Source organism: Trachinotus anak, unplaced genomic scaffold (assembly GCF_046630095.1).
Source record: "Trachinotus anak isolate AG129_WGS33_773 ecotype Australia unplaced genomic scaffold, CSIRO_AGI_Tana_v1 ptg000005l, whole genome shotgun sequence".
In the NCBI taxonomy this organism is placed as follows: Eukaryota; Metazoa; Chordata; class Actinopteri; order Carangiformes; family Carangidae; genus Trachinotus; species Trachinotus anak.
In genome coordinates this window covers 8,068,474-8,093,213 of record NW_027273856.1, presented here as the reverse complement: position 1 = coordinate 8,093,213, position 24,740 = coordinate 8,068,474, and the positions used below count along the sequence as shown (strand labels likewise).

At 42.7% G+C, this 24,740-nt stretch overlaps 1 protein-coding gene and 2 long non-coding RNA genes across 4 annotated transcripts in view; 1 reads left to right on the top strand and 2 right to left on the bottom strand.

The window, feature by feature from the left end:
• LOC139621558 (uncharacterized) overlaps positions 1–24,740 on the bottom strand; it is a 292,521-nt gene that overhangs the window by 167,407 nt on the left and 100,374 nt on the right. The gene's annotated exons all lie outside the window — the stretch shown is intronic.
• Positions 1,730–24,716, top strand: LOC139621549 (serine protease HTRA3-like). Its single transcript, XM_071478157.1, has 10 exons — positions 1,730–2,418; positions 9,387–9,486; positions 9,652–9,784; positions 11,016–11,105; positions 15,525–15,719; positions 15,803–15,835; positions 16,050–16,164; positions 16,248–16,305; positions 18,021–18,116; positions 18,209–24,716. The coding sequence occupies exons 1-10, from the start codon at positions 2,004–2,006 to the stop codon at positions 18,375–18,377; spliced, it is 1,404 nt and encodes a 467-aa protein (XP_071334258.1). The 5' UTR covers positions 1,730–2,003; the 3' UTR covers positions 18,378–24,716.
• LOC139621550 (uncharacterized) lies at positions 11,112–23,324 on the bottom strand. Of its 2 annotated transcripts, XR_011691018.1 has the most exons (5): positions 23,190–23,324; positions 15,495–15,725; positions 15,214–15,305; positions 14,350–14,427; positions 11,112–12,563 (listed from the first exon to the last, which is right to left on the bottom strand). It is a non-coding gene; the product is annotated as an uncharacterized lncRNA (long non-coding RNA). The 2 variants fall into 2 exon arrangements; XR_011691017.1 differs by having other exon boundaries at positions 11,112–15,305.

The following is a 24,740-nucleotide window of genomic DNA, read 5'->3' as shown; positions in this document are numbered from 1 at the left end:
CTGTTCAAACCTGAAAACTGGTCCAAACTGGTCTGTGAGCAGCTTATTATTGGCCCCAGTGAGGTTTTCTTGTGAAAAGGCCTCTCAGATGGTTTTATTGTGAAGGGACCTCTAGGATGGTTTTATTGTGAAGGGACCTCAGCATCAGTCCCTTCAGCAGATGGGTGCTGATGGGTGGAATCAGAGGGTCTGTATGAATCAGCTGTACGGTGGTTCAGGCTGGAGGACTTCCTGGATCAGGTTAACAGTGGTTTGTTTGGTTGTCTGTCTGGGATGTGTCCTGGATTAGGAACACAGACCAGGGGTTTCCTCCCCGCAGGTGTGGAGCACGTGCATGTCAGTGGTCAGCTGGCAGCCGGCTGTGGTCTGTGTTTACCAGCAGGAGTGAGGTGATGTGAGGCGGCGTGAAGTGTTTGATGAGGAGGTTATTGCTGGCACGCGGTGTAGCTGGCTCTGAGTGGAGGCCCTGCAGAGGTTCACACAGTCCCACTCAGGTTCAGCCCTCAGAGGACCCGTCCTGGCTCCTGTCATCTCCGTGGGCTGAATCTGGACCAATCTCCTCACCGTGTATTAGCCTAGCTTAGCATTAAGACTGCAAACAGCTAGTCTGCCTGTGTCAACACCTAAAGCTGTTGTATGTTGTTTGTTTACTTCACACACAAACAGAAACATGAGACAGTTGCTACAAGTCCTATTCCTCCAATCAGAAACATGCTAGAGTGATGACACTCATACTGCACATGCTCAGTTAGACCTCCTGAGGATTCTCCCAGTGTTTCCCTGTCTCTTTCCCTCTGTCTCCTCCCCCTTGTCTGTGTGTGTGTGTGTGTGTGTGTGTGTGTGTGTGTGTGTGTGTGTATGTGTGTGTGTGTGCGTGCGCACAGGTTACCTGGTTCACCTGACTCTCATCATGCAATCAGCGCAGGATTCGAACCCCTGCTCTCCACTCACTCATCCCCAGGTTTTTAAAGTTTGCTTGCTCTCTGAGTAACTGAGAGAAATGCAGCAAGTGTTGCAGCCTTCACCAGACTGTTTCTGGACATTTAGCCATGAGGGGGAAATTAATATTCTACAGTTATACAACTTACACATGGTTTTATCTTACAGGCTGGTTTCAGTGTGTTTAGACTTTAATACTAAAGTTCTGACCAGTTTAACAGCAACAGAACAGCCTGTGAGTTAACGCAGGACTTGGTGCATGAACAGTACCTTCCCTCAGGAACATGAGCCTGTTCTGATTTTCACTGGTTAATCTGCTGTATCTGAATGTCTAAGTAATAGTCTCAACTTAATTGAGGAAATATTGGATCAAAGAATCAGTCATTAATTGGATCAATACTTGGTCACTTTTCATAAACAATGAAAACATGTTCTGAGTTCTGTTCCCGTCCCTGCTGAATACAGGACTCTGCAGAATACCCAGCACCATGTGTCCTGGGGGGGTGAAGAAGACTGTGAAAGAACATTTCGATCTTCACGTTAAAATGTACAAAGTATAATATATAGAGCTCATAATATTCTGCATCAGAGGAGGGGTTGAGTTATGAGGTAGAGCGTGACTTTAAAGTCTGGACCTGAAGTCACACATGACCCAGATGTTTGGAACATCTGGGTCTGAGCTCCATGGCCACGCCTCCAGGAGGGTATGCCCCCCCCCCCCCCCCCCCCCCCCGGCTCCTCCCTCTCTGTCCCAGAGCTGCTCCCCCCTGCCCGCAGACTGGATGCTCAGTCAGTCCCGTTCTGCAGCTGATGCTCTGGACAGCAGTCGCGTCTGTGCGCATCGTTACGCGCGGTTCAGAGTCTCACGCTCCAGCACCAGCAGACTTTACTCCTGATGTGTTTCACAGACTGAAGAGAGCTCTGTCTGCCGTGCACCTGGATTTGTGCCCATCCGTGTAAATTCTGCAGACAGTGATGAGCAGTGCGGAGCCCGGGAACATGATCTCCGCGTAAACCTCTCCACCTCTCCGCAGTTTCTCTCAGCCCCGAGTCCTCCTCTAACCATGCAGGTCCTCCTCTACACAGCTCTGCTCTTCTGTGTCGAGCAGTCTGCCCGCGCTGAGCCCAGAGCCTCATGTCCCACACGGTGCGATGTGAGTACCTGTCCGAGCCCCAGCTGCCCCAGCGGCTACGTGCCGGACCGCTGCAACTGCTGCCTGGTGTGCGCCCTGGGGGAGGGAGAGCCGTGCGGCCGCAAGGACGACCTGCCGTGTGGGGACGGGCTGGAGTGCAAACACCCGGCGGGCAAGCGGCTCTCCAAGGGCGTCTGTCAGTGCAAGTTTAGCCACGAAGTGTGCGGCAGCGACGGGAAGACCTACGCTAACGTGTGCCACCTGAAGGCCAGCAGCAGGAAGGCCCTGCAGCAGGGACAGGCCGGGATCACCCAGATCCAGAAGGGACCGTGCGAGACCAGCATAGGTACGATTTACGCATTGATGGCTTCATTTGGTGTGGAGGGGGCACAGGGTCGGTCTGACAGTATATTATATTCTATATAAGCCACCCACCCCCTCAGAGCTGGTTTATTCTAACAGGGAAATTAGAGACAGTGAGGATTTTAAACTGGGAGGAGTTTTGACCTCAGTCTGATGCTGTTGTGCAGTTGTGTTTCCCACAGCATCACCCTGGCTCACCTGTAGGGTGCAGTCTGACCCCCCTCAACCCCCACCCCCCCACCCACCCCCCTTCACTGAACTGCCCTGTGGCTTTTCTGCCCACAGTAATAAGAGCCTCATTACTGAGTCATGCTCCACAGACCAGTAAACACTGGTTAGAGGGCAGGTGCAGCTTTAACAGCCTGGTAAAGCAGATTGAACCATTTATTTCTACAAAGCAGACAGTGGGCACTAACCCTGCTGAATTTGAATCCCTGTAAGGATCAGTAAAGCATTTTTTTAAAATCTTAATCTTTATCTTTATGATAAGAGCATGATTTGTTGTGTGACGTCTGACGGGACCACATCGGGTCTGGTCCAGTCTGGGTCAGCTGGTGTGGACAGTGATGGTGTGTCCTCAGTCTCTGCAGGTTGTTTTCATTTAGTCTCTGTGTCTGAGTCATTTTCAGGATCATCTCATTCATGTTTCAGTAACTCCGCAGCTGAACTTCTTCAAATTTGGCACAAACATTCACATGGACTCAAGGATGAACTGATTAGCTTATAGTGGTCAAAGGTCACTGTGACCTCACAAACCATGTTTTTTTCCATAACTCACAAAATTACTCACTAATTATGAAACAATTCAACTCAAATGTCTGTCAGGATAAAATGAAGTGATGACGTTTAACATCCAAAAGGTCAAGGGTCGATTTCACTGTGACCATGTTTCCTGAGACTTGAGGAGGAGAGTGGAGGTCGTCCATGTTCCCTCTGTAGACTTGATGGTCCAGGATCTGTTGTTTGACCTCTTCACTTTAACTGTCACTGCAGTTTAGAAACATATATAAACCGTGAGATCCTCTGGTGTCGTCCATGGTTGTTTTGGTACGAGAACAGCTGTGCAGGTCAGTGAACAGTGGTCCAGTGTGTTGTCTTGTGTTGGTCTATCTTTATGTCCAGTCTTCAGTCTTCAGCTCTGTCCCAGGATTAACCTCCGTTCAGCAGCAGTTATGTCTCCACAGGAGGCTGAAGCACCTGGTCCTGATTAATAACTCCAGCTCTTCCTATGATTTAAGCTCCATCCAGAGGAGCGCAGAGCATTAAAGAGTCTCAGCTTTTCTGCAGAGAGCTGTTTCTGTTCAGTTTCAGTCACGTGGAGAAACTGAAGCAGGAGGAGAGGATTTTTATTCCTCTGACAGTCAGAGCCGGAGGCATTGTTTTCAGGCTGTCTGTTCATCTGTGGACACAATATAAGCTCTTGACAGAGCTTCTTCAAATTTAGCACAAATGTTCACTTGGACTCAAAGATGAACCAATTAGATTTTTGTGGTCAAAGGTCAAAGGTCAAGGTCAGAGTGACCTCACAAAACACAGTTTTGGCCTTGTGAACGCAACGTCTCCATAACACCTTGAGGTAATTTCTTCAGATTTTCACTTGGGCTCAGGGATGAACTGATTAGGTTTTGGTGGCTAAAGGTCAAAGGTCAAGGTCTCAGCGACCTCACAAACCTTGTGAACACAGTATCTCAAGAGCTACTCAATGGAACTTCTTGGTTAGAATTTGGTGCTCAAAGGTGAAAGGTCATACTTTTTAGCCATTATTCAAGACTTCACAGCAGTTATGACAAGATTTCACACAAATGGTTCATATCTGATCTGACTCTGGATAAACAGGATGTGACCTGAAACTAGTCTGAGTGGAGGAGGGAGAGACGACCAGGAGCTGGAGATTCTAACCTGATGTACTGCAGCCTGTTAACACCAATATTCAGTCAACTCATATAATAAAGGAAGAAAAAGGCAAAAACATGGCAAGAGAAAGACCCCACAAGCTGATCAGATGTTAGCATGCTAACATGCTAGTTTAAAGTGATAGTTCAGGTTATTTGAGGTCCCAGCTGTGGATTAGGTCAGAGGAAAAAACTGTTTTAACCACTTAAAAACTGCCCAACTAAAGTTTAGCCCTTTATTTAAAATACTTTCACAGTTTCATGTTGTCATCAAACAGGAGGTTATGAAACAGATCTGTGGTTCAATCCAGTGCAAGGATTAAATGTACTTATGTGTAGGAATATAAGAGTTCAACAGTTGAGACAGGCCAGATCAGGATCTGACCTAAACCAAGATAGTCTGAACAGAACCGTAGAATATATTGATAATATAATAATGATCTCTTCTAAACCCACGTGACAAGGCAGCAAAATAAAACATACAGGTCATATAAGTCAACAGAGTTAAAACAAGTAAACAGAAAACAATTAAAGTGTTAATATTAGTGCAAATAAACCAAAGGCTGAGTCACCAGAAAGAGGACGAAAGAGGAAAATCAATAAAATCACAAAAATAAAGAGTTGTCAATAGTCAACAAAATTCAGTCAAATTAAGTAAAATCAGGAAAAGCTGTAAGATGAAAGTTTGTACAATAAAAGCTTTTTTTGCCCAGTCCCAGAGGCAGCTGCAGTCCATCACGACATAAGACACTAAGACAAAGTGGGTGGTGACTGATTCATGTGTTATACTTTCTGCACCCATGAGTCTGTTAGGATCTGCCTGACAACGTTTGCATCATCAGAGTGGAAGAAGAAAAGCAGCCTACAAACAGCTCTTCTTCTTCTTCTTCTTCTTCTTCTTCTTCTTCTTCTTCTTCTTCTTCTTTCTTTGATTTCACCATTTTGATGTGATTCATAGTGCACACGTGCAGAGTACGTAGACGGTGATCTACTGAGCATGTGTGGAACATGACCTCCAAGTGGACTCCAAGCTCAGTATCCACATATCCAAATACTGAAGGTCAGAAACATCAAGGCTATAAGCTTCAGTTATTGACAGTTGAGATGGAGACATCTCACTCTGTTGGATTTCTTGGAACTAAAGAAACACAGTTCATTTGTGGTTGTACAGTGGTGTTACAGAGTGGAGCGTCTTCCACTGCAAACTATCTTTGACAAGAGCTAACAGCGTCTGCTGAGGACACACAAACAGCCAAGTTTAATTTAGGTCTGTCATTAAGTTACTGACAGAATGAACATTAATTACTGAAGCTAATTTTACCAGCTCAGTGTTTTCTACACTGCTATACTAACGATTGTTAGCATCAGAGCTCAGCGATCTGTGTGTTTTTCCAACCTCAGACTCACTGCTGGGCCATAATAATATTTCACTTTCATAATCTCTGATGTTCATTGGCTCAGAGCCGTAAAGAGCTGAGGAGGATAAAACTCAGCAGAGCACAGTTATTTTAGCCCCAATGCTGATCCACAGCTCAGGACCAGAGCTTTGACACATCACCTCCTGAATTTCATCAGTTCATGTCAGTCAAAGCGTCTGAGGGTTTTTCCATGAAGACGGTAACAGAGAGAAAACTGCTGCTCCAGGAAGGTAAAATAAATGACTTCCTCTGCGAGGATCTTTCTCCAGAGACACAACGAGCAGATGGAGAGAGTTTAAAGCAATAACAGAGACAACAACAACCACAACAGAGATATAATCATATCTGGGCCAGGTGACAGGATGATATGTGGACATCAGCAAACACACTAATACATTTATCAAGCACTAGATGTGAAATTATTCTTTGTGTGATGAGTTTTTCTCTCTTCTTCTTTTTCCTCTGCTCAAAACTGGGGCACAAACCCAGAGATGGAGATTTAAGCTTTTATTAAAAAAAACTGTCTTGAAACTGAAACTTTCTTAGGTCAGAATGAGCTGTTTCTGTTTGACTGATGTGGGTCCTGAGCTGAAACCTGAGGGTTAATCCCCCATATATTTTGAGTGTACCACACCCAGAGGGATGTAATGCCTCAGTGGCTGTGTGTGTTTGTGTGTGTGTGCCAGCCACATACCCAGACAAAATAAAGGGTTTGTGATCAAAGGGAAACGTAAATAGAGTCTGGACTACAGGGACTTCCTGTTTCCTCTGCTGATATTTCTCATTTGGGTGTGTGTGTGTGTGTGATTTGTGGTGATGATTGTAGCAGTCAGTAGAGCAGGAATCTGTTTCATCCATCAGTGTGCTCATCAGAGCAGCATGTCTCAGTCAGACTGGCATCATTTGGACTGTGGAGGTTCATGGTCCCTGAAGGACGACTCCAAAGAGGACTTGACCTTTGACCTAGTATCAACAACGGGCTCAAGAAAAATCAGGATCTTCAGCAGTGTGCTTTGTCCTGTGCTGTGACCAGGTCAAAGTGTGGAGTGTGTTATTAGATGATGAGTTAACACTGATACAGGAAGTGATGAAAACCCTCACCTGTGTGATCCAGGTGAATCGTTATCCTTCTGCAGACTCACAGGATGGTGTGTGTTGGTTTCAGTGTGTGTGTGGACACAGCCGGTGTTGATCACAGTTTACGGCTGCATGTGTGTGAGAGAGCAGATGAGGGTTTATGTAATGCAGGTTGCAGTCTCCTCACTGCTCAAACACAGAGCTGATGTTTTCATATTTTAACTGGAAGCTTGAGTCACATTAAGTCACAGGCTTCATCATTACATCATCATCATTCATTGGCTTCCTCTGTCTGCTGTGAGGAGGCAGAAAACATCAGGATACACACCCACCATCACACACTCTTAGAAACCACGCTGCACAGAGAGGTGTCTCTGTGTGTTAATGTGACTTAAGGGTAAAGTAGTATTAAGACTAGTATTAAGTATAGATACATAAATAAATAAATACTTGTAAGTCACTTTGGATAAAAGTGTTTGTATTTCAGTGTCTGTATGTTAATTAGGTGGGCGGTCCTACTTCATCTTAAGCTTGGATTGGTTATAGTGATTGGATGGATCTCCTCCTACAGCCTCCACTGGTTCACAGGAGCTTTGCCTTTCAAGTGTCATCAACTTAGTGATTCTGACACTAAATTTAGCACCTTTCATACGCTTGTCGTTTTTTTTTTCATATTTATGTATTTATTTATTTCTGCATTTATTTTTTGTCCCTCATCCTAAAAATAGGGGGACAAAATAAATAGATACAATATAATATCAGTTAATTCACCAGCACCATAAACTTCTGCCTCTAAAATGATCATAAAGTTGAATCAATAAAACCTGAACTAAAACCTTCATGAGGTTGAATTTTATTGCAGAAACTGTTTTAGTTTTACCAACTGGCTGCTGAGTTCATCACAGGCTTAAAGAATGTGTTAGCAGACAAACCGCAGCACTGTCATCCCAGCAGAGTATGCTACAGGAGGCAGGTTTAATATTGAGGTATTGGTTATTTGTTTCATTTTCGGGTTTTATTTTTGAACTGGAACCAGAGGGTGTGATTCTAGTGTTAAGAGACGACATCCTTTAGCTGAATGCTCAGAATCTTGACCTGAAATATTCGTAGTTTTAAAGGTGAGTCGATGATATTTAGGCCATGAAAAGATAAATGTGTCTCTGTAAAGTCTATTAGATGGTGATGTAGAGACTTCAGCCTTTGGTTGGACTCTCTCTGTCATCCGAGAGTCTGAAATAACAAACCACATTTTCCTCAAAGCCCAACTTGGCCGAGCAGCGTTCAGTGCAGACTGAAACTCATTATTACTGAACAGTGCAGGACGCAGGAGGTTTTCCATCAGAGCTGCCACGTGTGTTAATGTTTGTCCTGACTCAGATTTACTCACTTTACATTTGACTTTCTTCTCTATAAATTTCACCTATTTAAAAAAAAAACATTTAACTCCTGCACTTCTCATAAGAGGCTGTTGAGCATGGAGGCTCTAAAGGGACAAAAACAGTTGGCTCCATACTGTGTATCCTGCAGGGTGGATACTGTCAACACACGCTGTAGACAGAGGCTCTACTTTTTGTCTCAGGGTGCATCCGCACTAACACGACCTGTGGATGAATTGTCTTTTATTTTCACAGGAGAGAAACCAAACCACAGCCAACTCCAACGCTATCAGTCATGTTGTGCTTGGCGGTTTGACCTGAACACTTTATCTGACGTGGTTAGATTAAGATGAGACAGAAGATTCTTCAACAGAGTGAATGAATTAAAGTTTACCAGGTGACAGTGACGCTCAGCACCAGCTCAGTGTTTTCTACACTGCTATACTAACGATTATTAGCATCAGAGCTCAGCGATCTGTGTGTTTTTCTAACCTCAGATTCACTCACTGCTGGGTCATAATAATATTTCACTTTCATACTTTGTGATGTTCATTGGCTCAGAGCCGTAAAGAGCTGAGGAGGATAAAACTCAGCAGAGCACAGAGTTATTACAGAGATCGGCCCAGATACTGATCTATAGGTTAAACTCAGGACATCTCTACTGTTTATTATCAACAGCTGTTTTCATGAGAAGTGGTTTCCAAGCAGCTCATTAGAAACCACTCACAATCTAAACACAGTGCTCAGACTGCTCTGCTCCTCTGTGATACTGTGATGGTCTGGGTTAGTGCTGTGGGCTGGAGCCTGTGGTTCTGGTCCAGCATTAAGTTTTCTGTCTGTGATTGATGAGTACTCCCCTTCTGTGGGGCACTCCAAGGCTCTGTCCTTGGTCCTTTATATTATAATCAGTCTTGAGTCACGTCATCAGCCGACCACAATATTTCTGACCAACCTTATGATTAATCGTGTCCACGTCATCAGACTGGATCGACCTGTGGTTGTTTTCAGTTACATCACCAAACAGTCGTAGATCGTCCTTCAGCTCAGGACACTGAGGTCATTCATGCCTAATCAACCTCCTGGTTCAGTTACTGACACCCTCACTTCTTAGCTCATGTCAGTAATTTAACTGGATTATTCCTAAATCTAACTGATTATTAAAATGTCAAATTCTTCCTGCCAGTATAGGTCCTGCACATGCTGCCAGTCCTCGCTACAAGTTCAACTTCATCGCTGACGTGGTGGAGAAAATCGCTCCTGCTGTGGTCCACATCGAGCTCTTCCTCAGGTACTGACTGAAAGACAGAGCACACAGAACCATAATAGTGTAATTAGATATTCTCTTGGTTAAAATCTAAAATATGAAGTCTTCAGACTGAGAAAGTGGGTCTAACAAAACAAAACCAGCTCTCTGATCCAGCTAAATCCAATGCTGCTGTTCCTCCCACCTCAGACATCCTCTGTTTGGTCGGAACATCCCTCTGTCCAGCGGATCTGGGTTTGTGATGTCAGACAACGGACTGATTGTTACCAACGCCCACGTGGTCTCCAGCACCACTCCAGTGTCCGGGCAGCAGCACCTCAAGGTACAAAGTCCAGGTTTTCATCCTCTGCACTTTAGATAGTCTCAGCTCATCAGTGAATGAAATATATTTCATCCTAAGTCCTCAAAGGAAGAATCCAACATTTTCTGAATATGCATGTTTGCTTTATGACCACACCAACCGGTTTCATCTCTATTCTATCTCATAAATTTCTAAGTGGCAGCAGATTGATGCTGTGACAGAAACAGATGTAGAGTCTATACTCAATGTAAAGTCTGAGGCTCCGTCCACAGTGACACATTGTAGTCTTAAACTCATCTCTTCTTCTCTGTTTCCTCCTCCGTCCACTCTCCTCCGGAGTCTTCAGCCCCTGAAACAGAGACTTTCAGAAACGCTGCTGGACCCGTTTTAGTCTGAAACTCCAGGGTCGTGTTGTAGTCTGGACGGACACAAACAGAGACCTTTGAAAACGATGACGTAGAAACCCACGGTGGCTCCTGATTGGCTCTTATCAGCCTAGATGTGGACTGTCTTTTCAAATTTGATGGTGTGGACGGAGATCGTGCCAATAGGGAGCTAAAACGGTAGTTTTAAAACGCTGTTTTAAATGCTGTTTTAAAACTAAGCCACATAAATGAAGACTCCCCTGTTCACACCTCTCCTCCCACCTGTACGTCGACCGCTCTGCAATGACCCCAAAATATCACACAGATGTACAGTCACGTGATTTCTTTTTCAGCTCTGCTTACACACGGGGTGAGATGTTCAGATGGATGTAGTTTCATGTCTGTAAATTAAGTAAAGAGCAAGAGTCAGGACATGGTTAGCCTAGCTTAGCATAAAGACTGAAAACAGGGTGAAACAGCCTGTCTCTGTCCAAAGTTCAGAAATACACCTGCCAGCTGTCATTGGTTTAATCTGTACAAAAACACAAATGGAAAAATGACAATTAGTCGATTTAAGAGATAAAACCAATAAAATAATGAAACTACTTCTAAACTTCTGTTTCAGATCCTGAACAGATTAAACCAAGCTGTTCATCAGTTTTAAGGTTTATTTCTGGACAGAGCCAAAGCAGCCATTCACCCAAGTCCAGCCTTTATTCTGAGACAAACTCTGACTCAAAGTTACTGTATCTGTCAGTAAGACAGTGAACAGGTGTATTTCACCAAATGCTGAACTGTTCCTTTAATAATCAGCAATGAAGCAAAATGTTATGAAGCATCTTTCATCATGTTCTTGAGGTGTGACTCCTCCACTCTCTCTCCTGAAGGTCCAGATGCACAATGGTGACGTATATGAAGCCAGCATCAGAGACATAGACAAAAAATCAGACATTGCTACCATCAAGATCAACCCACAGGTGAGTCCAACAAACAGGGCAAACATGGTTGTGGGGGGGCAGTGGATGTGGGAACAGTACAGGGCACCAATAAAAGAGAAGAAGAAGACTAGTTACTGTAAACAATGCAGATTTAAAGGGCAGTAACAACAACAGGATTCCTGATGTTTTATGAGGAAGGAAATACATTCAACATGTCTGTTACCGGGAACACGTCGGGTGTTTTGGTGGGAAACTCTGGATGTAAACGAAGTAGTGTCTGTTTCTAATGAAGAGTCCTCAGAGTAGCTTTAATCTACCCCCCTAAATGCCCCCATTAACATTCCTGTTTCCAGTAAAACTCACAGAGTAATCTGTGGACGGGCGTTTCACCCAGGTCAGCAGACTCAACACGTGTGTTCACAGCATGCGTCATGTGTCCGATTCACTCTGGTGTTAATAGTGAAGGGTGGTGGACCACACTCTGAAGCCAAACCTCTCCTGGGGTGACACCTAACACCTCCAGCTCTGGAGTACAGCTCATCCACAGCTCCGACCACCTCAGGGTCACAGGGGATTTCACGCTGCTCTTACATAAAGTCTCATCTTCAGCTGCTGATTCACTGCACTGATATTTTCACTGAAGTAATTAAACAGTGCATCTTTTGCACAAACTTTCATGTGTATGACTAGTTACTACCAACATCCTGCCGGCAGACTGTGATTTAATGAGCTATTAAAAAAGTAAAGCCCCCTCCCAGAGAGTCAGAGACTGAGCCGTGCTCCTGGTCCTACTCATGATGCCGGCTTTGGAAACATGGATCACCTTGGATACCGACCGGTCTGAACCTTCTGACTCTCTGTTGCAGTTGAAGGTGCCATATAGTGAACATAGTTTAGATTGTGTTCTGTGTTTTTTATAAACTCCTTGACTCCTGCTAGTCCTTCAACTCCCCCAAAACAAGATGGCTGCCCAGCTAAACAAGCCAGTAACAATTGGACCTGGTTTCTACGTCCAGACTGGAGAACCAGTCATTGTCAAACAGCTGAGTTTTCTGTGGGAGACAGTGTAAACACATGTGCTGGTAACTGTGAGGCAAAGGAGTTATTTGTAAGTTTAGCTATCGCTACATAGCTGACATTAGCATTAACAGCTGTTTACTTGCCAGTGTAGAAGAAACATTGTGAGTTCAGCATCAAACTTTATTCCTTACTTGACACTACAACACCAGTGTTAACTCTTGTCTCTATCCCATCTTTTCTTCTTCTGAAGTTATCATGCTAACCAGCTAGCCCCCTGAAGCTCTTATCAAGAGACAATCACTGCTCCTAGCAAGAGGCAACATTTAGCAGCAAAGAAACTTACAGATAGTTTAAGGACAGAAACTTTTGTTAGCAGTTAGGTTGAAGAGCAAGGACGACACCATTTGAGCTGTGTTGACAGTTTGAGGCACCAGTTGTGTTTTAGCTGCAGGTTGCAGGTTGCGACAGAAAGAGGCCCTGAGAAAAGCAGATAAAAAAATCAGATCAGCACCATTATAGAAGAGTTTAATAGACACATAGAATCAGTACTGATATGACAATAAACACAGGGGACCTTTAAAGATTTTAATGCTCCTGAGCTGCACAGGCCTCGTGACGAACCAGGTCGAGGTGACAGATTTGGTGAAATTGAGATTACAGCTTTGTATGAGTTGATTTTGCAGATACATTCATTATCACTGTTTTGCAGCCCTGCAGATATGATCATTACAAACCTGGTTAAAAAGATAAATCTGGGCAGCACTACACTGTTACAGTTACAGATTAGTGTAATATAAATGTAATTTTCAATATAAGGCAGGGAAATGTGTCAGTTGTGTATCTTGTGTATCAAACGTTCTGACGCCTAAATAATTTACGCAGCCTTAAATTTTCAAAAAGAGATTTCCACTCTTTTTACACCAGTATCACATATTCTGCATATTCTCCACCATCATGTTCCAACAATTCACTAACATTAGGTTTAGACCAGAGACATATCTTTAGATGGAAATATTCTAGCTGCCTGGTTTTCAGCTGCAGACCCTGATCTGGTGACTTTGGAAACTTGGGGATTTTCTCCACAGATTAAACACATTTCTGTTGGATTGAGCAACACTTGGCCATGCGGCCTGTGTCAGGATGAAGACATTGGGTGGGCCAGTCAGCGAATAATTATCAGCTGCTTTCAAAACCCACTATCAGTTGAACTTGGGTCCAATGTGACCAAAGGTTGACGTCGCTGCGTTAGAGGAGGGGGAGCTGGGATGGGAGGAGGGCGAGGACGGGAGACACTCCACCTTAAAGAAATCCTGAACAGCAGTTTCAGCTCATTCCTCCTCTCCCTCCGTCACACCAGTCTGCCGAGCATGTGTTTCCACTCAGCTCTCTTCTTTTCCTCCCTTCCCCTTCACCTCCTCCCCCTTTTTTTTTTCTTCCTCACACCCCCTCCCCTTTTCTTTGTGGATGTTTTCTCATGTGTCTCTTCACAACTTTTTACATATATATCTCTCTATGTTGATATTTAGGTCAAACATTGCACTTTCCTTCACTTCACTTTGTCTCTGTATTGTGTGCAGCTGTTTTCATCATCATCATCAAGAGGTTGTAATTTGTGCTTGTTTGTATTTTTGCTCACATTTCTCTTCATCATGGTCCAGACATGATGGAGCTGCTGATTGTTGGTTGTGCAGTATAGTTGATATTGTTGATATTGTTGATCCCCCTCTATTTGTCGTTCGTGCACACTGTGTTTGTGTAACTGAAGTAACCAAGACCTCAGCTTCCTGCAGACTTCAGACTTGACTCGTTGGACCTTGTTTTCCTGAACCTCAGTGTGTATGCTCATGCCTCTGGTATGGATGATTTTGGGTGTGTGTTAGTTTCATTAGCAGAGTGAGCAGCTGTGACAGAGGTTGGATTAGTACCAACACAGCACAGATTAAAGGAGTCATGTCTTTGTGTTCTTGCTCTGTAGGTTAGTATAACACATTACCCCTCATCAGTGTTGTTGTAGAGCAGGTTCCTCTGGAAACAGGCCAACATAAGCCCAGGTGTACATTAAACATTATTGTAGACTGATGGGTCTGAGTACTCACTACAGTACGTCATACTAACCTACAGTACTTTTACAGTATAACATACATATACGTATAACAGAGACAGTTTGTGTAGGTTCCTCCAGGTCCAGTTTCTTTCCACAGTCCAGAGCAGGTTAGATGAAAATGTGAATGTGATGGTGAATGATGGTGTACCTCATACTTACCCTGGCCTGCTTTATTTTCCTCAGTAGACTTCAGCAGGGGGCCAGTGTAACAGGGACTGGCCCTCACTGGTTTTTCTCCTATTTTTTTTAAATTGGTGAAGCAGTATAAAGACAAAGAAAGTGATATGACATAACAAGACATAACATAAGCTAACATAACATGATGGCATACACTACTACACAGTGATAAAACAACTGACAGCTTTTTGCTATCGCTATAGATTTATATTTTGGTTTGACTGATATGTATTTTTGATTTATTGAGAGAGAGCAGTCATTGTTCATTTTGTCTCCTCTCCTGCTCAGCTGACCTGTGGTACACCCCAAGGCTCAATCATTGGTCCTGTTCTTTTCTCCCTGCACATGCTTCCCCTTGGTCCTTTAATCAGTCATTTTAAATGCATTTCCTATCTGTACTATGCAGACGATACAACGTTATACTTTTCTTTCAGTTCAAATGACCTCAGTTAACTCTCCACGCTGCTACAACAACAGCTGTCTAACAGCTATCAAGATTATTTCCTCAAGCTTAACAATGAGAAAACAGAAGTCCTCATCCGAGGTACTGAGAGCACTAAGGACACAGTAGAACAGTGTACTGGTCTTTTAGCAAATGTTAAACAAGCCTAAAAAAACTTTATTTTCTTTGACCTACTTATGAACTTTGAGTGGCACATAAATAAATTGGTTCAATCCTGTTTCCTCCAACTCCTCTACTACCCTGATTTATTCTTCTGTGTCTCAACTCCAATTGGTCCAAAACTCTCTAATATTCCTTATAAAACATTACACAGGCTGGCTCCACTTTATATTTCTCAAACACTGCGTTCACTGACCACGGTGACATCACTGAGGTCTACTGACCAGCATCTTCCTGCTGTCCCGATGTCTTGGTTTAAAACCAGAGGTGACTCTGCCTTTCCAGTTGTGGCCCCCACCCTCTGGAGCCGTCTTCCCTTAGTCATAAAAAACACTGACTCAGTTTACAGTTTTAAGAAGCTGCTAAAAACTCACCTGACCTCTGTGTAAATTTTATTGTTTTTATTTTGTTAGCTCCTGTTTTTAACTCTGTATTCTCTGAAATGTTTCCAATTTACAGGACCTTGTTATTTTCCAAAGGTGCTCTCTAAATAAAGTTTACTTACCTACTTTATCTGTTCATCCTCTGCTCCCAGATGAAGCTGCCTGTGCTGTTTCTGGGCCACAGTGCAGACCTGAGGCCCGGGGAGTTCGTGGTTGCGATCGGCAGCCCCTTTGCCCTCCAGAACACTGTCACCACTGGCATCGTCAGCACCGCCCAGAGAGACGGCAAGGAGCTGGGCCTCAGGGACTCTGACATGGACTACGTCCAGACGGACGCTATCATCAATGTGAGACTGTAGACAGTAAAAGTATTGTTAAGCAGCACAAAAATGTCACAGTGTAAGTTTTTCATTTGTATTTTCCTTCACAGTACGGGAATTCAGGAGGACCTCTTGTTAATTTGGTGAGTATTGATTATTTACCTAGAGGTTTTCATGACGGCTGTAACACCTTTCTCTGCTTCTTAAACCTACGATATAAACTGTGTTTGCACAAACACTGGCTTTGCTCTGACAGGAAGACAGGACTCTTAAACTCTTATACTTGGTGACAGCAGCCTGACAAATCTTCTCTAGTGTATACTGTAGTGTAATTGTCTTTGTGTGTCTGTATTGGAGGACGGGGAGGTGATCGGCATCAACACCCTGAAGGTCGCAGCAGGAATCTCATTTGCCATTCCCTCCGACAGGATCACTCGCTTCCTGAACGATTCTCTTGACAAGCACAACAAAGGTCAGTCTGACAGTGATGGGCTGGGATCAAACACCTGTGAGCATTTTACTGAAAATACAGCAACTAACTGGAGTCTCTTTCAGACGTGAGGTCAATAAAGAAGCGTTTCATTGGAATAAGGATGTTGACAATAACCCCAGCGTAAGTCTGAGTCTATTATAAGTATTGTTTGTATGGAAATAGAGTAATAACATGTTATTAATTTAATTCTAATCAATTTTCAATATTGTCCAGATCCTAATCTACTGGCCCTTTTCAAAGCATAAGCACATCTATCTATCTATCTATCTATGTATCTATCTATCTATCTATCTCCAAATGTCCACGTCAGAGCAGTCAACCGTTGATGTTTCATTTCCTGGTGAAATACTTAGCTTATATATAAATAAGCTTGTTAGACACCAAACACAGCACAGTGGTTTGGGAAACTCACAGACAGGATTTTGTAACTCCGGAAAGTTTCTCAACAGAATCTGTATTGTGTTTCATTGCAACAGTCTTGAGGGAAAACAGCAAAAATACTTTGAATATCTACCAGCAATTCCTGCATATGATTGACTGCTGCACAGCCCTGCTGGATGGCATCACGTCATGTCGCAGCAAAAGCTGAACCAAATTCAACATTTTCACTGACGTTGTTTTGGTTGACCCTCCCTTGATGTGCTCAACAGGGATCTATTTAAGGTTCTAACAGTTTTCCTATCCTGTCCCCTTAGTATTGTATATTGATTCAGATCGTGTCGTATGTTACCAGAGTCTGTAAAATATCATTTGGATGTTTTATTTTTAAAAAATACTGGTATAAATTTTTCTGATGCAAATGCACCTGTTGTGCTGATGACAGAGCTGTTCGTTGCTGTTAACAGCAATTTCTAAAATTATTTAAATATTGAACACTGATAAAACTAATTCTGTTATTTGTACATTCTGAGAAGAGTCGATTGGATCCTCTCAACTATTCTAACAGACCATTTCTATTTCTGTTTATTAATATTTAGGATTTGATCTATATGATAAGATGAAGATTAAATCAGATTTTCATTTTCTTCTTGTTCACATATTTTTGGCCTTGTGTCTTAGTGCTTAAACGCTTTGGATACCACAGTACTTAGCAAAGCAGCTTTATGGAGACTGTTCCCTCTGCAGATCTAAACCTCCAAATCTGAACTCTATCAATTTTATATAATTACTATAGAGACTGGTTGTACTCTCGTGTAACTGCTTATGGTTTGGGGTATTTTAGTATCCTAATGTTTTTGTCTCATTCAGTTATTGCTTTAGTTTTCACATTTATTGTTTTAGATCAGACAACTCTTGGGTTGTTTTAAGATGTCATCTACAATGAAGTGTATTTTTATTGAATTTCATCTCTGTGGAATCAGAATACAAACTCAAATTGTTCTCCAGACTCAGTTATTGGCACACTTCACTGATACTTGGTTGTAGAACCTCTGGCAGCCAATGACAGCCTCCTCTGTAGCCATCGAGAAGCTTCTTTACCTGTTCGTCACTTTTCCATTGCTATGTGTTAGAGGGTAGATACCCCAACCTCAGCCAGCCTTTTGACAGACATTCATATGCATAATCAGGGTAAAGAGGGTTTGGACATAAAAGACAAAGTTCCTGTCAGTTTCGGGTTGGGCTCAGTTACTACTCTCAGATTCGGCGTGTGTTTGGACAGGAGTATGCAGCCTGACCCGTACTCTACTAGTTTGTGTTCTCTGTCTTGGTCTTGACAGAAAAGAGACTTTTTTGTCTCTATGAGGCTATCTTGATCTTGATAAATAAAGGTTTAACAGAAATGTACAGCATGTAGCCTTTTAGTATTCATGCACCTCTTGGTTTCTGTGTTCCAGGTTAACTGAGGAACTAAAACAGCAGAACCCAGATTTCCCTGATGTGACCAGTGGGATTTATGTCCATGAGGTGGTTCCTCACTCACCTGCACAGAAGTAGGTTTCATTCATTCATTCCTCAGACAAAAGCAGTGTCTAGTGTGTAATGGCTAATCACAGTATGTCTTCATTCCATTCCCTGTCTCCAGAGGTGGCATCAAAGACGGCGACATTATTGTGAAACTGAATGGAAAACCTCTGCTTACAACAGCTGACCTGCAGGAGGCACTGCAGGAGGAGACAGCCCTGCTACTGGAGGTCAGGCGGGACAACGACGACCTGCTCTTTAACATTGAACCTGACGTTATCATGCAGTAGACACTCTTGCAGAGTTAGACCAACATCTGAGGCTCTGTGTTTGTGAAGGAACATGTTGGATGGTAGAAGCTCTGCACCAGTGAAGTTATTTATGACAAGTGCACACATCTTCTGATACTGTGTAACTGGCTGGCTAACGTGACTGTGCCAAAATCAAAGGAAGACAGTATCAGTAAGGACGACGTGGTACAATTTTGGCATCAAGGATTTACAACCGTACCTCCCTCCTGTTCACATCAGGTCAACGCTGGAATCACTTCAACCCAAAACCATTTTATGTATGTTAACTATGTGCTGGTTTCACAAATACACACAGCCCAGAGATAATGAAGCAAGAGTGGTGCACATCACAAAAATTATAGATAAAAGCAAAGTTGATGAATGATCTGTTGAACTGATTAAAGAAAACTGGATAAATAAAAAACAAATGTTCTGATAGTATACAGATAATGAAATTAATACATTTTCTCTTTTTTATTTTCAACAAAGTTTAAGACATGGGGTCATTGAATAATCCACAGCACCCGCATGGGCCCTCCAGTGTCCATGCAAGGGTAAAGACCTGGTTCCCTGTTCCATGAGCAGGACAGAATCCACATTGGTCCTCTGTTTTTTGTATCCTGGGGTCAGGATGCTGAGGTCCCTGCCATCATCCACCATCCATTTGGTAATTCACCTCAGAGAAAGACACAACAAAGGACTCCAGCTCAAACCAAAGATGTTGCAGTTTATGGTTGGTATCTTAACCCCTTGCTTGACACTTATGTCCAGTCTAACCAACACCCACAAGGTTCTGGCCCCACATCATTTTTTCAGGCCAAGCCAACCAGGCATCATGGGTGTGGGCCCAGCCACCAGGCACTTGCTGGTTACCTCCCCTCCCAGGCCTTCCTCCAGCTGGGACCACTTGTCTCTCCAGTCAAAGCAAGGTTGCTCAACAAGTATCAACTCTCCACAGGGATTTCTGGTGAAGACAGAACTGAACCTGAATAAGCAAAGCTCTTGATGTACCAGACAATCTACATTCAAACCCTCATCTTTGGTCATGAACTTCGGGTGATAATTTAAAGATTAAAGTCAATGATGAAAGCACCCAAAATGAGTTTCCTCTGCAGGATATACAGGCTCATTCTGGGTCCCAGCCACCCAGGGACTCAAAGAACCAGAGGGAACTCGCAGTATAATTAGCTGCTTCATCTTGTCGAAAGCAGTCAGTTGAAGTGGTTCAACCATCTGATCATGTGTCTCCAGGATGCCTCCCTGTAGAGGTGTTCTGAACTCATTCAACTGAGAGGAGACGCAGAGATGCAGGAGCCTGAAACCACCTTGGAAGGCCAAGAGGATGTGGCTGGGGAGAAGGGTGTAAGAGCTACTTTGCTGGATGGATGGATGGATGGATGATGAGAGTCACTGGGTCTGGCATGGTCAACTGAATCAGTCAGGTCGTTATAAATAAAGTAAACTTATCAATTCAATCACTTTCATCAACTCTGCTTTTATCACCTGCCATAAAGTAGAGAAAACTCTTAACAGCATCAGTCATTAAAAAAACTGCTCGTAGGCTGTATGAAAGCCTCCCCTTTCTTGTTTTTTAAATCTCTTAGGTCAACATAAGGCAGAAGTGTTACTGTGCATTTATATTTGTTCAGTTTGCCTCTAATTTGAAAGGTGCACTGAAAGCTGTGACTGTACATAACTGCTTACTCTTTATCTATGAGTACATGAGTACATCTTTTACAGCCAGTCATTTGGGTTGACACACTGTTACTCTCCTCTCTACTACGAGCACCTCAGGCTACAGAATACCAAAGAATCATGAGTCTTTATTCATTGTATCTTGCACACTAGACTTCACTTTGCACCATTTTTCCACCAGTGCTAATGTGATGGACAGTCCTTCTTGACCACAACTAGTGTTGTGTTTTTCATTTTATTGTTTGTACACAATCAGACATTTTGAGTCTGAAACCTGCAATAAAATCTGATCCGTTTCAGGTATGACAATGGTTTGATTCAAAGATAATGATGGTGATGACTTACATTGTATCTTCTGCTGGAAATCTAAGTGCTGTACCGAAAATGAATGGATGATGGGTGTATCCTGGAGGAGTCCATCTTATTTGATCCCTAAAGTTGTATCACCTCTGAAAAACATTTGTTCTAATTGTGTAACTGTTCTAGGTCTTACTTTTTAAACCCTGTAGAAAAAAAATCTGACAGTGTGACAGTCAAACATAAAGTAACAAGCTGTGTCCCATGTCTTCAAAGACTGAATTTAAAGACTGACTACATGAGTAATTGCCCAATCACACCACGAAACTGATTCATAGAAATTTAAAAAATACAAAGAAGGAGGCCTTCTCGACTTAGTACACATTTACCAGTACCAACATGTAGATGATATGTGACAACCTGTACTTCAAACGCGGCCATTATGGGCTGTTAAGCAAAGTGCTGGAATCCAACAGTGTCCAAAACCCCTTCCCAACACGTTCCTGGTCTCTGAATTGCCTTTAGACATGTGTAGATGATGCTGTTGTCTTGGCACAGACAGTACTGTAGAAATGATTCCTTGTTACATCCAGGTAAATTAATTACCACCAGATCTTTGGGCTGTCCCAGCTTTTGCAGTGTGGGCCTACATGAACTCCTGTGAGACTAACTCATCCACTTCAGTCACTCAACCCCGGTAGTCTCGACTCACTCGCTGCATGGTCGGAGCTGGGTCTAGCATCCTCTTGCATCATTGGTCATGCTCTGCGCTCGGTTGGCTTCGGTTCATTTATGTTAACAAATAAACCCAGACAGAAAAGCAACAAATCACAACACATCAGGGTTGAGGGTTGTTATTCATTGCCCATCATGGTCACGAGAGTTCCTCACTATCTGTAGTGAGATTTTGCATGTGTCTCCTTTCCCCTCATCTCACTGTCTATCTCTACTACTTTATCTGACTGCCTCATGTTGATAAGATCCGTCCTCTTGGCGTTTGACACTAATCAATAGGACAAATGACAACCTGTGACTGTGACACTAGAAACAAACTACTTCGTATGAAGAACATTGAGAAACCCTTCAGAGGGCAACTATTCAGTTTGGAACTGAGGAGGAGGTGATACAACAATAGCTCTGGTCTGTTTGAGGTTTGGAGCAGGGATATATAATTATTCTGTAATGAATCCACTGTGAAAGACCTCATCTGGAGAGGAGGGGAGGTTAACCTTTTAGCCTTCTGTTGTTGCATCTCTCTTGATGCATGAAATGGGACACAGCCTTTAAACCAAGTGCAGACCCTGACCTGGGCATATTCCCTACTCTGCAGTTGACTGTTTGGATGTTAGGCTTCATAATTGAAACACTTGATATTTTTGTTTGTGTTTTACATCTGCTGTGTCATGTGATAGTAACTTATAGCTGATTTGTTGACATCCACTGGCTCCCGAACAAAGTGAACAATACTTTAGGTGGGCATATCTAAGTGCACTTATCTAATAATAATAACAGATCTAAGAGCATGATATAGTGGACTTCCTTAGCGAGCTCTTTAGAGGCCATATTAGAGGTCATTCTCGTTTACCAGTGACAAGAGCTGACTAAGTTTTCTAACACGAACACTTTGCTTCATGTCTGAGCTCCGCTTAAATTTCTGGTAACTGACCAGTTTGTTACTGACTCTTCCAATGAATTTTCCATTTAATAAATATCTTTGTATAATGGCCTTTTGTTGGCTAGCTAACCCTGCATTACATACATTAAAGCACAGTTAAGTTGGCCACTTGGGGGCAGCACAACAAGGTGTAGACAACACTGACATATTAACACCTAATAAAGTTATTATCACCTTATTTTAAACATTTTAGCATACACATGTAGCAGACACAGAGCAACATTAGCATTCATTTGGAGTCATGTTATTGGCTGTTTTTGGTCTCCACCAACTCCTGAGAAAAATACCTGGCTCTTAAGCAGCTGAATGCTCACCAGCTGGTCAAAAGATGGATCTGTCACGAGGAGCAACTCCTTTCATGTTACACATAGTCATGATGCATTTTACTACACAAATATCGATTAGTGCACCATTAACATTCATTACTTGGATTAATCAGACTGCTAGCTAGATCACTCGTTACTCAATCTTTATTTTCAACCTAAATAAATCTCTGTACTGTTAGAACTCCCTTTTAATCCACATTAGAAAATGGCTAGCTTTGCAGCAGACCTCCATGATGCTGCTGTGTGCAGTTGCAATGGCTACAAAGACTCTTCAATAAAAAGAAAGAAGAAAACAGTTGGCAGGCTGAATTCTTCATGGGTTAATAGTGAAATATGGCGCCATTTTGAGTCTTATTTTCAAACACATAATCTGATGATGTGTCGAACTGTGTTTAAAGATAAAAGTAGAATGACAATGAACTCAGAAAACAACCTGATGAGTCTGTTTGTTAAAGAAGCTATTTGCAAGTTTTGCTTCTGCTGCATAGCTAACGTTAGCATATCAGCTGTTAACTCACCAGTCTAGTAGAAACGTTGTAAGCTCAGCATCAAACTGAATTTTGTGCTTTTTCTTTGTGAATGAGGTCATTTCCCTTTTGCTTCATGTTTAAAGGACATTCCTCACTATAATGTGGGGGCAAAGGTTGTCGTAGCTGTTCCTCTACTAGTTAAATAGAATGGACTGTATTGGTTAATACTTATGGAGCTATTTGTAAGTTGCGCTACTGCTATATAGCTAACGTTACCATTAGCAGCTGTTTGCTCTCCAGTCTAGAAGAAACATTGTGAGTTTAGCATCAAAATGTATTCTTTACTCACCAACATCTGTCTCCAGAGGTGGAGACAAACACCAGTGGTAACTCTTGTCTCTCTCACGTCTTTTCCTACTGAAGTTACCATGTTAACCAGCTAGAAGTTACCATGCTAACCAGCTAGCCCTGGCCCGTCTCCTCATTGTAGCCCCCAGTCTGTCCTGAAGACGTAGCTGCCCAGAGGACGTGTTATAACCTTTTGTCTTGTAAACACAGTGATGGCTGAAGCTGTTGTTAGGAGACAATCGCCACCACCTGCTCCTGAAAGGAAACCAGGTTCAGCAGCAGAGAAAACTGACAAACAGCCTCTTTGTGTATAACTTCCAGTGTCTGCGTCAAAGCCTGTGTTGCAGTGTTATCATTGGTTAGCATGAGTCTTGAATTCTGTAAGTTGTCCTTGTATAACCAAATGTGAACCATGTGTGTGTTGATTCAGTTTAAATGATGTGCTCTGTTGGAATGAAGAGCAAAAATGTGTTGTTTTTTCTTTCATAGCTTCACAACTGTTTCTGCTTTGATTTATATCTGTTTGTGCTTTTAGTATTTGAATAGACTCTTTTATCACATTGTCCAAATCAAATGTTTACATGCAAGTTTCCAACAAAGCAGTACACATCAGCCTTTTTCCACCAAATAAAGTTTTCACTAATTTATAAGTTTGATTTATTACATCTGTACTGTCTTGTTGCGGAAACACAGATAATTCATAATTGTGTCCTCATTCCTTCACCTTTAAATCTAGGTCACAGGCACTGACTCACGGAGCGTTTTTGTGGGAAACATTTAGGAGTTATTCAGAGTAACTCAGGACAATACCTGACTGTGTGGAAAGACGGCGGAACTCTCCTCATAAACATTCCTGAGTGGACACAAGTTTACCGTGTTGAAATGCAGTGAAAAAACACAAAGGAAACTCTTCTGTGGTTTAGTTATAAAGTCACTGCAGACAGAAGATCGTTGTCAGCCATAACCACTCTGGTCATGAGTTTAGTCTTTATTTTAACACAGTGGGTAGACTCACAGGGCTGTAGCCAGGGTTTCACACATACTGAGGTCATAGGGTCCAGTCCAGACAATCTCCCTCCCCAACCCAAACATTCACTGTAACTTTATGCTTCATGTGTTTTATTGTTTTAATTTACTAAATTAAAATTAGTAGAGAAATCTTCCCCAGAGTGAGTGGCACTGTAAGATCAGCAGAAATCAAAATCATAATCAGGGCTGAGTGTAAGACCAGTGGTCAGGCTAGTAACTTATCAAAACCTGCAGAAGGATCCAGCAACATAATGTGGTAACAGCAGCAGACACAGACTCAGTCTGTTCCCTTGTGGATGAATTTTATCATTAAGACTGTTTGGACCTTGCATGTGTCTAGGATGAAGACCACGTCTATTCATCAACAGGCCTGTAATACTCACCTGAGTGGAACATACCTGCTTGTACCTGTGCATTATGCCAGGAACACACATTGTGTGTGTGTGTGGGGCTGCATCGCTGATCTGCTTCAGCTGGCACACATGTGTGAACAGACTGTTTACAGTCTGTTCACACAGAGTTT

Bases quoted from the DNA above. Each gene is read 5' to 3' on its own strand.
- LOC139621549 (XM_071478157.1), top strand. From the start codon at position 2,004: ATGCAGGTCCTCCTCTACACAGCTCTGCTCTTCTGTGTCGAGCAGTCT. The intron at 9,487-9,651 runs GTACTGACTGAA...CTCCCACCTCAG, and splicing joins CACATCGAGCTCTTCCTCAG to ACATCCTCTGTTTGGTCGGA. The intron at 16,306-18,020 runs GTAAGTCTGAGT...TCTGTGTTCCAG, and splicing joins ATGTTGACAATAACCCCAGC to GTTAACTGAGGAACTAAAAC.